The sequence below is a fragment of the Chenopodium album genome, chromosome 8 (genome assembly GCF_948465745.1).
Source record: "Chenopodium album chromosome 8, dcCheAlbu1.1, whole genome shotgun sequence".
Classification (NCBI taxonomy): Eukaryota; Viridiplantae; Streptophyta; class Magnoliopsida; order Caryophyllales; family Amaranthaceae; genus Chenopodium; species Chenopodium album.
The window spans coordinates 38,615,293-38,631,461 of NC_137841.1; the positions used below are offsets into that span (position 1 = coordinate 38,615,293).

The 16,169-nt window shown below is 33.9% G+C and overlaps 1 protein-coding gene across 3 annotated transcripts in view; it reads right to left on the reverse strand.

Annotated features, from left to right (window-relative positions):
* LOC145641825 (phospholipid-transporting ATPase 2-like) overlaps positions 1 to 15,948 on the reverse strand; it is a 31,785-nt gene extending 15,837 nt beyond the window's left edge. The window contains exons 1-15 of one of the 3 annotated variants that reach the window (XR_014115546.1): positions 15,692 to 15,948; positions 15,266 to 15,396; positions 12,903 to 13,116; positions 10,161 to 10,277; positions 8,730 to 8,822; positions 8,464 to 8,638; positions 5,540 to 5,706; positions 5,308 to 5,412; positions 4,068 to 4,165; positions 3,847 to 3,989; positions 2,461 to 2,557; positions 2,218 to 2,327; positions 1,964 to 2,128; positions 987 to 1,141; positions 824 to 904 (exon numbers count right to left, since the gene is read on the reverse strand). Coding sequence is in view for 2 of the 3 variants with exons in the window: in XM_081692803.1 (XP_081548929.1) it covers positions 824 to 904; positions 987 to 1,141; positions 1,964 to 2,128; positions 2,218 to 2,327; positions 2,461 to 2,557; positions 3,847 to 3,989; positions 4,068 to 4,165; positions 5,308 to 5,412; positions 5,540 to 5,706; positions 8,464 to 8,638; positions 8,730 to 8,822; positions 10,161 to 10,277; positions 12,903 to 13,116; positions 15,266 to 15,393 (1,848 nt within the window). In the remaining variant the exon portion in view is untranslated. The remainder of the gene's footprint in view (positions 1 to 823; positions 905 to 986; positions 1,142 to 1,963; positions 2,129 to 2,217; positions 2,328 to 2,460; positions 2,558 to 3,846; positions 3,990 to 4,067; positions 4,166 to 5,307; positions 5,413 to 5,539; positions 5,707 to 8,463; positions 8,639 to 8,729; positions 8,823 to 10,160; positions 10,278 to 12,902; positions 13,117 to 15,265; positions 15,397 to 15,691) is intronic. The other 2 variants (XM_081692803.1, XM_081692804.1) reach the window with 2 other exon arrangements.
* Positions 15,949 to 16,169: the final 221 nt, after the last annotated feature.

Here is a 16,169-nt window from a genome sequence, read left to right on the forward strand (position 1 = left end):
CGACAACCAAATTCACGTGTATAACCAATCTAAGCTTCTTTGCTTATGACATAGCTTGAGTAAATCAGCAAAATAAAGTACTTGGGAGGTCGGAATTGACAAGAGGTTACGGATCAATACCCAAATTCAACCACCAAGCATAGTTCATTATTTCTTATCGATTGTATTTTCTCTACTGATTCAAAGTTTTGTCAAGTTTTCTCATCTAGTTGCTAATTTGATGGGTTTTGCTTTGTAGTTCTTGTTCTTTCATATATTTTGAGTGGCTTTTTATTTTAGAATTGGTTTGAAATGCTACTATAATCTTTGCCATGTTTTTATTAACATTATTTTTTAATTAGATGTTGGATTCAATTGTGGTAGGTTCCCAATCCCTCTTTAAATTGTTGGATGTTAGAGGTATTGTGGTGGTTTTGGGGCAATGAAATTTAAGTGATTGTGGTAGTATGGTATTGGTGGTGGTGGTGGCGGGTGGGTGATGTAACAGTGGTAATAGTCATGATATCTATGGCCATGCTTCCCAAAATGACAGTGGGTGCTTGGTGTTGAGTACCAAGGGAAGAACTGTATTTTTGACATTCTCTCTCCATTTCCTTAACATATTATCCATTCAGAGATGGTATGACTATTTATGAACAGAAGACGTATAAAATATATGTACTTTCTCAGAAAGGGCACAAAAACAAGCAAAAAAAAATAAAATTATATGAATGTAAAAACAAACAGCAATAAACATGCCATAAGTTTGCAATCAAAACTTGAGTTTTTCCACGCCGAAATTAGAAAAAAAAAAAACTTAACGTCTTCATAATAGGGTACTTACTTGTAAACGGTCTTCTATTGCAGTCACAGCAAGAATTTCAAGGTCATGTTCAATTAATTGGCACACTTCGGCTATCCGCCACTGCAAATCAATGTATATTATATTCAAGGAAAACAAGATATTGTTATATAATCATATAGATAATGGTGAGATGTAGAGTTACCTCCCTATCAACCAAAGTACTACTAGCCTCCTTAAACATCAAAGACCATTCACGATATTCATCCTCCTTAAGCTCACGATATGCCAAACATAAAGTCCGTAATCCCAGTTGAGCATAATGTTCAACAGCTTCGGTAAATGTCCGTATATGTTGACCTAGTTTCAGAAAGCAAGCACTCAATAAAGTGGCAAAAGGAATATCATGTCTATAATAAAAATAGCAAAAACTACCGTGTTAATCCTGTGAAGGCACATCTCTTGACTACAGAACCAAGGCCCACACTAGCAAGTATGATGCACATCATCATCAGAAATAAAAACTTCATATCAAAATAGGTCACAGAAAAAAAAACGGCATTTAAGTTGGGTGACATTATGAATAAGAATTTTGAGAGGTTTTAAGACAAAATAACTCTCACTTCAACACCAAGGAAATTTTAAATTTTTAACAGGTGGCGATTACACCACACTAAAAATTATTAACAATTATTTCATGTACAGACATGAGAGATACTGAAGTTGAGAAGAAAAAAACATTATTCAAATATTTGAGAATATATATTGAGAGAGAGATTAGAATCCAGGTACTTGTCTTTTCATCACTCCCTTTCCATGTCAACCATCTCAAAAACCATTAAAAAAACACTGCATTCACAAACACACCAAACATCACTCGATACCGTATCTTTAATATAAGTGTTATGTGAACCATCTCTACAACTTTGACAGGCTAAATTAATTGTCCCTCTCAAAGGATCATGAGATTCTATAGCATGATTTCCAATAAAAAAGATCAAGACCTCCCCCCCCCCCCCCCCCCCTCTTAGTTTTTGCCACTCCAAAATAAAATAATAAAATAAAATATATTAAAAGAAGAGGACCTATTATTAAACCCACTGAGGCATGATCTTGGATGGTCCAAATGGGAACAGCCTTACCCCTACTATTCAAAAAAGAAAACCAAGGAAGGTTTTTTACCAGTATTTGCACAAGGGAAAATTGCTTCATCAGCCCCTTTCGACAATAGCATAATCTTCCCATTCTGATAATCTCTCACGACAACTGACATTCTCTTCCTATCAGAGGTGAACTCCAGTACGTCCAGTAGTTCATATTGTATCAATGACCCATTGCAATTGATCTCTGGAAAAAAAAAATTCAAATTATGAGCCTGGCAGATATATAAACACCTGACATGTACTTATATAGATAAGACAGAAACAGAATGATACCAAGAACATTTGCAGCCTTATTGATTAGAACCATATGCAGTTGAGCAGCAGCATGAACTAGGGCCTCTTCATCCTGAGATTGTGACTTATACAGAACATCTCCCCTTTTACTGAAGATTGAGAAAGACAAAAACGGACAACACAGAACTTTACCATAAGATCAAACGCAAACCTCAGCAGTAAAAATCATACAAAAGGAAAGAGCCTAATTAAAGTGACATTCAATTCAAATATAAAGGTCACCTCTTTGTTGGTATAACTGTATTACATATTGCCATAACAGTTAGAGATCTGATGATATCTGAAGAGCCACTGGAAACAGCATCGAGAAGTGCAGCATCTGTAAAATATATATAAAGAATTAAGAGCCAGCACACAAACCCCAAACAAATTTATACACGATCAAACCAGGCTTCCCATGTAGTTTAACAGGTTTAGGAATATTGAAGAAGCATTTACCATGAGGACAACTGGTGTAATCACAGAATTACAGAGGAAACATTTATAGGTAAAAATAGGTCTGATATTTAAACATCCAAGGAATAAGCAGTAAGTCTATTGTGTTTTATTATCATGGCATACATGTGCTGCTTCACACATTACAGAATTGGCAGTTGTGAGAATACAATTCAAATAACAGCTGCACCCAAATAAATTATATTTAAATACACAATAAACCAAAACATAAGGCTATACCCCTTTCCCCTCTTCCACACCAACTGTAGTCAAGTAATGCAGGGACGACAGGAAGATCTTTTTCCTAGAAAACCAAAAATCTATTTCTTTAAACCTCTGATTGGAAAAATGGCAATTGTTCCGCTAATTCAACAGCTATAACTTAGGCCAGATTCCTTATCCTTTACTTGCACAAAATTAAAACACTGCTAGGACGATCAGGCAATCAGTAACCAGTTAAACAACAGTATATGGTAATCCACCAACCTTAACAACACATGGATTCTGCGGCCTAGACTCAACACCAAGTACTAAAGAGCTTAATTAGCCCTCAAGTGATCCTCATACACAAGAATCCTCAACCTCGCTGAGTTTTATAACATTCTGTGAATTCACTCAGTTTTTCAAAGATATGAAATTGCCTCATCATTTCCCACAAAAAGCCTCTTGCTAAAAAAACAATCATATTCTCTTACTTGGAGTCACTCATCTTAAAAAACCTATATACTTCCGTTGTTCAAAATTAGTTGACATGTATCCCTTTTTGGGAATTTTCTTTTTGGTTGAAATGTTTCTATTTTAGGTAGGTTTTAAAAAGTTCAATTCCTATTTCAAAATTTCTAATGTTTTATAAGTTGATAAGTAACTGTCAGAGGAGATTTTTTTCATTAATAAGACCTAAAGAAAGTAAACAGACCTGGGCCACCTGGCAACTGTAGAAGCCAGAATAAAAAATCTCAAACAAATCATTTGTCATTTATTTATTGATTATCCCAGGAAAGCCAGTTTCAGATTTTAACAAAGGAATACTCTGAAAAGATATATTTTGACAACACCCATATAGTACCTGTGAATGCATGCCACTACAAAATTTGAAGACCTAATGCAATACAAATGAAACTGAAACAGCAAATTACAGATAACAGCATCACAAATTCCTTGCCAAAAACAAACCTTTCAAGGCATCCCCATTCTCACTCCCGTAGAAAACTCCACCAATGCAGCATTTCTTGAAGACCATTTTGTTCTCGGTTAAGGTGCCAGTTTTATCGGTCAAAATATATTCAACTTGTCCCAAGTCTTCACTAATTGCTGTACTGCAAAAGAAAAATACAATTATATCCTTCCACATTCATTGTTTATTGGACTTATAGAAGCAAAGAATCATATCTTACTTTGCTGCATGAGAAGGGACACCAGTTTCTTGGTCAAACATTTCAAGATCCCAGTCAATAAACTTAGCATATAAACTCTTTACCAGATCAAGAGATACCTGCCAAAATCAAAGTATACAAACTTCACATATAAGACGCACTGCAGAGTTATACATAACTAATTATTATTGTTTCAACACCAGTATACATGTTCATCAGTCCAAAGCCAGTATACATGTCCGTCTAACTCCAAAACCAGAATACATGCTCATCTAGCTCAAATTAGAGTACATATCAGAGTTTTGTACGTTTTCAGATACAGACATCTACACGACCAAAACTTCTGTTATTAGTATGTCATTTTCTACGGATATACCTGTCAATGAACAGGTTTCTCATAGTATCTCCATATAATCCTCATCACTACTTCAGTTACAGATCTAAAACTTCGAAATAAACCAAAGGACAGTTAACAGTACCAGATACTCATTCTATATGGCCCAGTTTTTCTTGATGCCCACTTATTGAAAGTAACAGTAAACAGGAAGAGAATGGCATACTCTAGGACTTGAACATAATCAAGAACCCACCTAACCATTAAAAATTACTTTCAATTGAAAAGGCAGTCAGTTTTTAAAATGTGAACCAGGCAATAACCCCCAGCCACTTAAAATGAAACTTGAATATTGAGTGCATCTGTGCAAAGGCTTATTCCTATTTTGTGATACAGAAAATAAACTAGACAGACACCAACGGGATTTCACATTGTCACCCATATACAGAGGAAAGATAAAGATTGAAGGACTCATTCAATCAAGCTATTGTGAAAACATTTATCTAAGTAAGCAAAAAATGCCAAGTGTCACTCAGAACTTAATACTTGACAACAGCTACATAAAAACTTCAAAGAAAGGAACCATGACATGCAAACAGCAGAGGACAAAAAAACAGCAATAAGAATGAAATGGTTTATAATATCACTAGGAGAAGCAATGTAGAAGGAAACAAAGAGGAAAGATAAATTAGGAGCAGAGAGCTCCAAGCAATCCCTGAACAGAGCACGCCAATATGATACATATAAGGAGACACGGGAAAGAAACGAAGGGGATGATAAGTTTGAAAAATAAAGGAAAAAAGCCACAAGGGTAAGCTAAACAAAAAATGACGCACGCAGACAATTGAAAAGGGTATCAAAGAAACATGCTAACTCACAAAAGCAAGTTCGTTCAAACTTACAGGGGAGGTAAAATAAGCTGCCTACCTTTATTGAAATGGGAATCATTATGGAACATAGCAGCTCAAACCGTAAAGGGATAATCAGCAGTTCATACCATGGGCTCTCCTTGGGATATAAAACGTACCATTGCTGCCAGAGAAAGGAGAAGAAAGGAGAAATATTAGGCAGGCACTAATTTTTACAACATTTTTCCAACTTATATAGACACAAACAAACAGTTAATTAACTTATACAACATTTGCAAGCAGAAGCAGACCTTTCTTGCTTCACTATCCTTCCAGACATTTCCAGCTACACCAAGAACAGTCACAACCACTATCTGGAAAACAAATATTGCCCCAGTCAACTTGTCAATCATAGCATCAACAGCAGTTAACTTGGGTTCAGGGATCCCCCGGCTCATTCCAAGCTTGGTTTCATTGCCTGGACATAGAAAATGGGGGAAATGTCAAGTAAAAAAATACAGCAGCTTCAATGTATCTTTTCAAAATCTCAAGCCGTCACTAGAAAGTAGAAACATTGCACCAAATATTTGAAAATCACAAATTTTAATTTACTCCACATGATGGCAAAGAATTTAGATAACCAACATCACCTAATGGCCTTATGCTTGATATTGATCTATTGTAGTTCACATGTTGTTCACATGATATCAACCAAAGATTCAGCATCAATTGTTGATGTAACTTTTAGAATAATAATCAATTACCCAATAATGGTTGAGGTTTACAAAAGACACCCGAGTCTCAAAATTGGTTTTAAATTGCATATACAAACTTATTAAATTTTTGTCCTTGTAACTAGGGGTGTTAATAAGCCTAACAAGTTCGAAAACTTTTAAAGCTCACCTTGAAAATTTTCACGAGTTGAGCAAAACAAAGCTTAGCTCAAAAACCTTTGAGTAAACCCAAAATGTTAATTTACTATTATTTACTATTGTTATTGTATCGCACTTCATGCGTTCTTTTTTACTTGACGCTTGCCAATGCATAAATTTAATTGTCAATATCTTCAATTCTATATTATATGTAAAAATTAAAACAATCATATAACATGATAGGATATTTTGAGATGATTCAAACAAGATCTCACATGACTGTTTTTCTAATGTATAAATCACAAAAGTCAAAGGCGCAAGTGTGAATAGCGTAAAAGTCAAAATGGTAAAGTAAAAATGAACGGAAAAAAGTATATAATAAAATCTAACTGGAATCTTTTGTTAAAAGTTAGACCATATTGATGGAAGATCAACAAGATTATAGCCCGAAGAAGTTATAATTTTTAAAATCAAGTTTTAATTTTTAAAATCAAACAAGAACTCACATGACTGTTTTTCTAATGTATAAATCACAAAAGTCAAAGGCGCATGTGTGAATAGCGTAAAAGTCAAAATGGTAAAGTAAAAACGAACGGAAAAAAGTATATAATAAAATCTAAGTGAAATAATCATGCATAAAACTTTTAAGCAGACATGGAGTCAGGAAGGAACTCTCAAAAAAATAAAAAGAAAACAAAAAATAAAAAGGAACTCTCAGGTCCTTTGACTATCAAATATAACTCCCTTTCTTCGTCATCTCCAATCAAGATTACGAATTACCTAGTTAACTTAGAGATATTAGCGGTTCTACAGTATTTTAAACATTTTTTCCCCTCTCTCCTATAGCTAGATTTCATCGTGTTCATTAAGTCAAAAACTTACCACTTGCATAATGCCTGATTCTATTTGTAGTTCTGTACTGCCTTGCACCAGCAAGAATTCACTGTACTGGGAGCGGCTTGAGTTAAAAAGGGGCAACACCTCTGACTCTCAAAGTGTCGTAGACTGTGTGCCTAGGCATGCTTTTGAAACTCTTTTTTCTTTTAAGTGAAAATAACATCAGCAAACCTACCATGTCACCCGTGCAGTATAGGCAAGAGCTAAATCCATCACACAGCCACAGACGCACTTTAATGAATTACAAATATTTTTGTCCACAAATCAAGGTGCAACTCCATATAAAGCACTTGACTCTACCTATAGGCTATACAACAGCATCAAGAAACATATCTGACAAAACAAGCTTTCCTCAAAGATCTTTTGTTCAGTCGGTGACAAGTAAATGTGTAGCCACAAGATCCTCAATGAAACTCTAATATCCATTCAATTTTAAGAGGGAGGAAGGCTATGTTTGGTAACTAGCTTATTTGACCAACATTAGCTTATTGACTATTAAATAAGCTAATTCAAGGTGTTTGGTGGGAAGCTTATTCAATGAGCTTATTCCACTAAATAAGCTCTTTTTCAAAAGCTCCTTTTAGGAGCTTTTTCAATTAGCTTATTTAATTCTTATAGTAAAATGACACTTATACCCCCATTTAATTTAAAATCCTATATGAACTATCTACCCCACAATTAGCTTTTTGGTCATTTAACATTATCATTCAGCTTTAACCAATCAGCTGTTCACCAAACATTTTCATACAATCAGCTAATAAAAAAAGTAGTCAAATCAACTAACACCATCAGCTTCAGCTTTCAACTTTTCCTCAAACACGGCCAAAAGCAAAATTGCACATCAACATTAAGAAGGAACGGTATGCTGAACACAACGTCAGTCATACAGCCGAACAGTACAAATCATCAGAGGGATAATTGTTTCAAACTCCCACACCCGCTCTCTTCGCTTCTGTTCCCCTCTCCAACTCAGACTTAAACTCAACATGACTACCTGAGTTACCAAGCCAATCACCCATTTCAAACCAGGACTAAGCAATGACCACACACTTACACTTACTCTTCACAAGGAACTAGTTATAGCAGTAAAAAATACCTTCTCATATTGATAGAGCAAGTGAGAGTAACGGGGGTAACAAATGATAAAGAAGGTAATAAAAGACGTAAGCGAAAATCTTATAACACATGATTTTTCTATGTTCTGGAGAGCAAAACTTTAAGAAGCAAATAAATCTCCATGAGACAGGATAGCTGATTTTGTGCTCGTATCAGGTAGACTATAGACTTGTAGAGAACTACATCAGCGAAGAAATTCTTCGTTTAACCCCACAGCCCATATAAATTTGCATAAACATAGACAAGGATTGCTTGTCGGCAAAGAATACACAAATAGTTTTTTGCAAGAAAGTATAGATAATCAGATCATCTTCTGTTTGTTGAATAACAAAGTAGGACTGAGGACTGACCAGTGTAAACTGCAACTCCACAAGCCCATTCTGTATTCCTCAGATAGCATGACTGAAGAATTGTGTTATCAATTGTTAAAGGGCATAAATCATTGTCAATGAATGGAGGAAATAATCTGAGATTTGCATCAAATCTCATAATATCTTTATCCGGATTAGGGCACTCAATGACCCCCTGCAAATGGTAGAAAATGAATAACATTAATTATGATGTGATTTCCCATCTAAAAGTTAAAGGCATAGCTACACTAAATAGGAGATCATGCCTTTATCTTTTGTAGTAGTTCAAAGTCTATGCCCATGCAAGCTGAGGGAATGACTCTTCTCTTCAAATCAGTTTCGCCATCCAATGCAGCAGTCTGTAGTTTTGTTAAGTCAAGGAAAAGGCATCGTAGTTACAAACTTACAATATCTAAGCTATCCTAACCTTATTAATAAATCTGAACATGATATAACACAAGCACTATGATTACTTCTCTTATACATGGATGGGACTCCTTATACAACAAATTTATATATATATATATATATATATATATATATATATAAAATAAAAATAAAGAAAAAATAAAAAAATTGCAAAAAACCACCTTTTATAAGAAATTTTTTGCAAGAAACCACCTTATAAAATTTTTTTTGCAATGACATACCTTAATCAGAATTTTTTTTCTCGCAATAACACACCTTAATCAAAATTTTTTTTTTGCAATGACACACCTTTGGTCGGAAAAGAGAGTTTGACCCTGTCGTGCGAGACACGTGATCTCTTAAAACCACTCTCCAACTACGCCAACCACCAAAACCGCCTTATCCACCCAACCACCACCGAAACCACTCTCCCTAGTGGCGTTTTGGTGGGTGGTGTAGTTGGAGAGTGGTTTTAAGAGGTCACTTGCCTCGTACGTGGTCCAATCAACGCGGGAAACAAGGTTAAACCCTCTTTTCCGGCCAAAGGTGTGACATTGTAAAGAAATTTTTTATTAAGGTGTGTCATTGCAAAAAAAAATTATAAGGTGGTTTCTTGCAAAAAGTTGCTTACAAAAAAGGTGGTTTTTTGCAAAATTTCCAAAATAAAAAAAGAGCATTTCAAAGTAATTGGACTGACTGACAATTATGGACTTATCAGTAAGTATAAGACACCACTTCAGATTCAATTCCCTATTGTAAATTTGTGTTTAGGTACACAATACCTTAATGATTTAGGTAATCCCTTAATAATTTAGGAAATCCCTTAATAATTCAGATTCAATTAAGGATCACTACAAACTAATTCCATTTTTTATTATACATAGTAATATTATTTGGTTTGTGCAATCCCTTTGACACCCAAGGATGTTTTTGTAGTTTTACACACATTGCTTTCTACTCGATTTCTGAATCTATTATGTTCAGGTAGACCTTCAGAATAGTTTTTCGGTTGTCAAAGGGAGTACAAAATTTGGGCTGTTCCAAGTCTGAAACAAAGTAGATTTATATTATGTCAATCACTATTGATTCACTGCAAAATTGATTCACTTTGGATTTGTTTAATATTACAAATTGGTTCATATTACAAAGACAAGCTTCTTTAATAATCAGCTTCACACATTGATTTATTCTTATTCATTGAAAACAAAAAGAATATAAAGTCATAGTAATAATTGTAATAATGTAATTTAAACAAACAACTTGAGTGTGTGAATAGATCAACAAATCACCTCCACATAACATGTTCCTTGCGGATCAGAAGAACCAAGCAAAACAAGATCACATGGAACTTCATCATTTTCACGAAGCCACACAAGATTGCCCACATGAATATCTTGAGATTGAATCTGAAAAAATAAAGTTGCAACACGGAAAACATCAAATATCAAGTGCAATATATCATACTATCTATTAAAGGAGATCTTAACATGTTTGTAGACTTAGTCACAATGACTTATAAGTTATTGTTTCTCATCAATCATAAAAGCCATTTTGCAATACCCAATTATCCTTCTATTCATAGTTGTTTTGCCTCTTCTAAGGCTCAAGTCAAAGATAGCTTAAAGTTCATCGTCTCAAATTTTGTCCCTGATGGTTGTTAGCAAGAAGATTTCTTTAGCTTAAGATCTGTTAGTAGAACAAGCTGAAATTGTGAAATCGATAAGCTGCTCAAATCGGTGACTTTTGGTGAAATATATTTTGGTGAATTGTGAAAGAAATAGCCAAAAGCTGAAATATACTTGGAACAATAGTTAACAGCAAACATTGGGTGAAGTTAACAGATTTTGAGAAGCCATCTCATTAATTGACAAGCCAGCTAAAATGAGGAAAACTGACTTGAAAACGTAAGTTAGTTGAACTTATAATCTATCAGAACAGAAATGCTTACCAAATAAGACATCAAGTTGAAAAGAAATTATTTGGGGTGAAATACTTGCCGAATATGTTACATAAAATTGGTAGTTAGCTATACTGCTATAGCCTATAGGATTCATAGGAATGCCACATGAGTATGAACCCAAAACGAAATGCTAATACAACACATGCCCCCATAAAGTAACCAAAGAAAACTCCACAATCCTATCATTACTCTCCAGCCAAACAAGTGAACTACCCCTTGCGTCTTTCAAACTTCATAAACTAACTGTGTACGGGATCGGAACTAAGGGAGTGTTTGGTGTGTGGGAATTAGAGAGGAGATTAGGAAGCTTGGTCCCAATTTGTAACAAATCCAGCAATGGGATCATAAGAAGGAGGGGGGGTTGAGAACAGAAATTCCTAGTTCCCAGAAATTAAAACCCAGGGGGGCTGGTAATATGGAATGAGAATCGAGAGGGGAGTTGAAATGATTAAATTGTCATACAAGAATAGGAAGAGGAAGAAATGTTGGAAAAGGTATGTAATCTTGTAATTTATCCCCATAATCAATTTCTAATCCTCATCCTACTCTAATTCCCAAACTCTCATTCCCACATACCAAACACCGCTTGAACAGAAAAACAGGTTATCCAATATAAACCCTATTAAAGCAAGTAGTCTTCTAAAACTTGAAATGTTACATGATTACTATGTCTATATTCATGTATAGCTAAGGATGTTGGATGTTGTTTATTCTAGCACTTAGGTTGCATTACCTAATACTCTAATAGGTATTAAATCCAGAACCACTAGGCTCCTAGAGTCCTAGCATAATTAGAACATGCTGCATAATTAGAACCACTAGGCTCCTAGCCTCATTGTCCTTTTATCCCTTGTAGCTAGAGAAAAATCTGTATTTGTAAAAGAGTATACAGCTGAGATAGAACTAAGTATGATACTAAAATTCTAGAATTCCATACATCTGAACAAAATATTTTAGACAAAGCGCCAAAAGCATGGGTACATTTGGCTAGAAAAAACCTTAATCCCACAAAAGACTGGTTCAGTTGATATAATATTCCTGACTAGCCACAACAACCAAAACATAATAATGGAATCCCAGCCCATAATTAAGCCTCCCATGATGTCTTATAAACTCAAATAGAAAAGTACAAGTTTACAAGGACTAAAGCTAGGTGTCTGGGACAACCCACTCTTCAACATTTAAGGTCAATTCCAACTAAAAACTAGCTTTTGCAATGTAAAACAAAGGACTAATCATAACCCTTAAGCACATAAATAAAGGAACGACACTTCATTTGATCATTGAAAAAACACTATAAAAATCGTAGTAAGGTTCTTTATCATCAATCTCCAAGGTAATAAATATCTTTATTTGCTAAAGAACATTGGGCTTCCAAAACCTACAGGTGAAAGGTGAGAGCGAGGACTTCTCCATAAGATTTATTATGTTGCATCTACTATAACTCTCCTATCTAGAAAATATCGATGGTGAATCTGAACATATCTCAGTCTAGGTCATTTTTCATTAATTGTATATTCAGAAATTATAGAGGAATAATATTGACATCCTCTACCCCAAAAGAAAGGGAAAAGCGATGATGCAAGAGTGGTTAACCATGGGTTCAAATAGATGATGCAAGTGAAGAGAAAGAGTAAGCTCCCACCAAAACATTCCCCATTCCAAAAATAAATATGACCTCAATTCCACACCATAATTCTTGCCAACTAAAAAATTTATAAATAAATAAATTACAAAAAAAAAAAAAAAAAAAAAGAAACTCAATCAAAGACACAAAAATTCAAGGCCAAAGTCTGAAGAGTGAACAACTGCAACAGCAGCACAATAAATCCTCTAAATCTAATAAATTTTACAATTATATAGACTTAAAAACCTGAATTAAACCCAATTGTCAATTTTAACTATATATTTCTAGAAGCCAGCAACCTAGTTTTACCAAAACAATTTAAATGACAGGTAAACTTTTACTTAATTCAACTTTCTGTGTGCTAGTGGCTTTTAGCCAGCTATACTGGAGAATCTCTAGAGAGGAAAATAGCTACGCAAATATATGAAGTAATGAAATTCATACATGCTTTCTAATGCCATTCCTAACAACCCACACTTCTTTCTCGTTTGCATTTTTGTCAGAAAGAAATCGATTGTAATCATCCCATGCTTCTTTTGTTGCTGAAACTGCAAATATAAATATAAGTGGACCCCAGGTACTGGCAGGATTAACAGGGGTGATGAGTGGCCATAATTGAAGACAAGCAATCAACAGAAAGTACTGGTTCATAAATCGGCTGCAATAAAAAGAAGATACAATCATGTCAGCAAACAACCAGAACAGCAGAACCTAAGATGGCCAGTTTCATCTTTAAGTACAAAAGAACACCTTACATTCACAATTGATTTAAAGGTGCATATTGATGTATGCAGCAGAGAAAATAAACAGATTCCATGAACTAAAGCATAATAAAAAGAGCTAAATAATAGATTATGTCACCTCATAGTAATGTAAATTGAGTTCATTTTACTGAGGCGCATAAGAATGTGTCCACATACGCAGGGAATTTTATGATGAATTAATTAGAATTTTGATAATTTCTAAAAGATAGCTCTGTGTATACAGTTTTGACATAGTTCACATATACTGACATATATATAACTTTTTAAGATTCTTTTATTCAATAAAAGTTAAATGCTTGAACTTAAGCTGTGAAGGTGAATGGTACTAAACCCAAAACTTGTTCATGGGTATTATTATATTAATCCATATGCATTTTAAATCAAAGAGACTCACCAATTAGCCCAATAAATAATGGGGACAAGTGAAAAAGAAGAGAGATAACAGCCATCTCCTCCCATTACCAATAAATTGGATAGGTACCAATCTAAGTTTCATATTGATATTTGGTAGCAATACATAGATCTGATAGATGCCAATAATAATGGTGAGGATAGTATAGAACTCCAGATACTTTCTTGCAGAGTGGTAAATGTATTTGAGATACAGACATGTCCCCCACCATGTCTATAAATACTTTCTCATAGTTGTAGATTATTTCAAAAGAACTTGGTTTTTTAAGCATGATAATAGCATTCCAAGTTCAAGTGAAATGGAAGGAAGTTATAAGTAATAGGAATGTTCATTATTCAATTTAAAACCGAAATCCAATCCAATCCAATCCAAACCGAATTATCATTTTGGATCACTTCAAATCATATTAGATCAGATTGAAACTTTTTTGAAACTTCAGATTTTTGGAATGGATCATATTGAACCTAATTGGAATTGAATATCTTTCTAAAGTATCACCAACTAATAATGTTTTTAATGATGGTTCCATCAAAAATAGATTGGCAAAGACATAGATGAAGCTTAGCCAATAATAAGATAATAAAACCAAAGAGAATGAAGTAGTAAATAATGATAAAAGAGGGATACAATGTGAATGCTCCAATAAAGTCTAAAATATCATGTGCTTGACCTTATTTGTTTATTTATGTCTGAAAAACTAGTTAGTAGTATATTGAACTATTGCTTTACTTTTATTTGTAACATACAATTAAATTAATTTAAAATGTTAGTTTTTTGGGATTTATTATCGTGCGTGGTACTGGACATAAACTAGTTTATATTTATCTCTAAACTCTTTTATCTCTCACTCGGGACTTACATTTCATTAAACCATTGCACATGATCCAATTACATAAGAACATTTTCGTGGACACATAACTTTCTTTCCCGATTAACTTTTCACATGTCAGGTATCTTCTTCGACACTTTCCTTTTTTGTCATTTCTCCCTACATGATAGAATAGTCCAAAATGTTTAAGTTTTACACTTACAGTTAAATAATCAACTTTTCTATTAATCCAAAATAATCTTGTAATTCTACTCTCAAATACTTCATAATAGAAGATCATTAAATCAAATTTACAGTTTTACTTGTCTTTCTTAAATGCCTGACCGCCCAATCCATAAACCTAGTATCTAGTATACATATAATTCAGTTCTGCTTGGAAGTGTAGTGCTGGACGCCTGGACACACTCATGCTACTGCTGTTAATATGCGACAAAGTTTGTAATGACTTATGAATTTGTAGTTTCTTAAATCAAAATAGTTCTCAGTGATAAATCTAATTATAGCATGTATAGCAATGTGACATTATCACATTAATAGTATTCTTCAAATACATACCTTCACATAACCAACAACAAATGAGGCAACGAAAGTGAGAAGTCTACTAAAGAAAATTACAAAGAAAAATTGAAAACGTAAGCACTTACAAAATTACAGTCAATAATATTGGCAACAAAATATCAACCAAAGAGAGTTGATAATAATGTCAAAGTTAATACCTACTTAAGCACATCATTGAGAATGCAAGAACAAACAGCTTCGAAATACAAAACCCCACAAATTAGGGAAAAAAAAAAAACATCACCTGAACTGTTCCAATAAGTTCTTTGGGAGGAAGTTGAGCAATGTGTATTTCCGATTCGATACACGATTATCACAGTAAAGTTCATGCACAGATTCATCATCATTTATATAAACGTAGCGCTTCATCATGTTCTGTAATCATAAAATCATACGAACCACATCAATAGCCATACCCAAGCGAACATTACAGGTTTATACAGAAAAAGTTCATCGTTCAACCCTAACATTAAAGGTTCTACAACACATTATCAACCAAATTTGATTCAATTATCAAATCAAACTCGAAAAATCACATAATTCAATTCAATTTGAAATCTAAATTACTATACTGACAATTAAATTCAATTCAATTCAATTCAATTAGATCAACGATTAAACCTAGATTGTGAAATTGAAATGATGATTACATACAGAAACAACAATTTACCTCAAAAGCTGCTTCAATGGAGGATAGAAATATTAAAAGAAGCTGCTTCAATGGAAGATATTAATATTAGAAGGCGACTCAAGTCACTCAACGGAGAGCGTGGAGCGCGCTTCAATGGGAAACTGAGGAAGAGAGAGACGGAGATGGAAGAAGACAGGTACGTTCCACAGTTTTTTGTTTTGTTTTTTTATTTTTTTTAATTTTTTATTTATCCATTAAAGTGGCTTGTACGCTGTATAAATGTATCTATACTATCTATCTATATGTTTCTCCAAAAAAAAAATAGGAAATTTTGTGAAAAACTACCTATTATAATCTAGAATTTGCGAGAAACTACCTATTAAAAAAAATGTTGTAATTGACTACCTAAATTTTTTAAAATGTTGTAATTTACTACCTTTACGCCGGATTATGAAGGAGTTTGACCAAAGTTCTCCGACATTGACTTGGTCACGTCACACTTGTGAAAGAAAAGGGT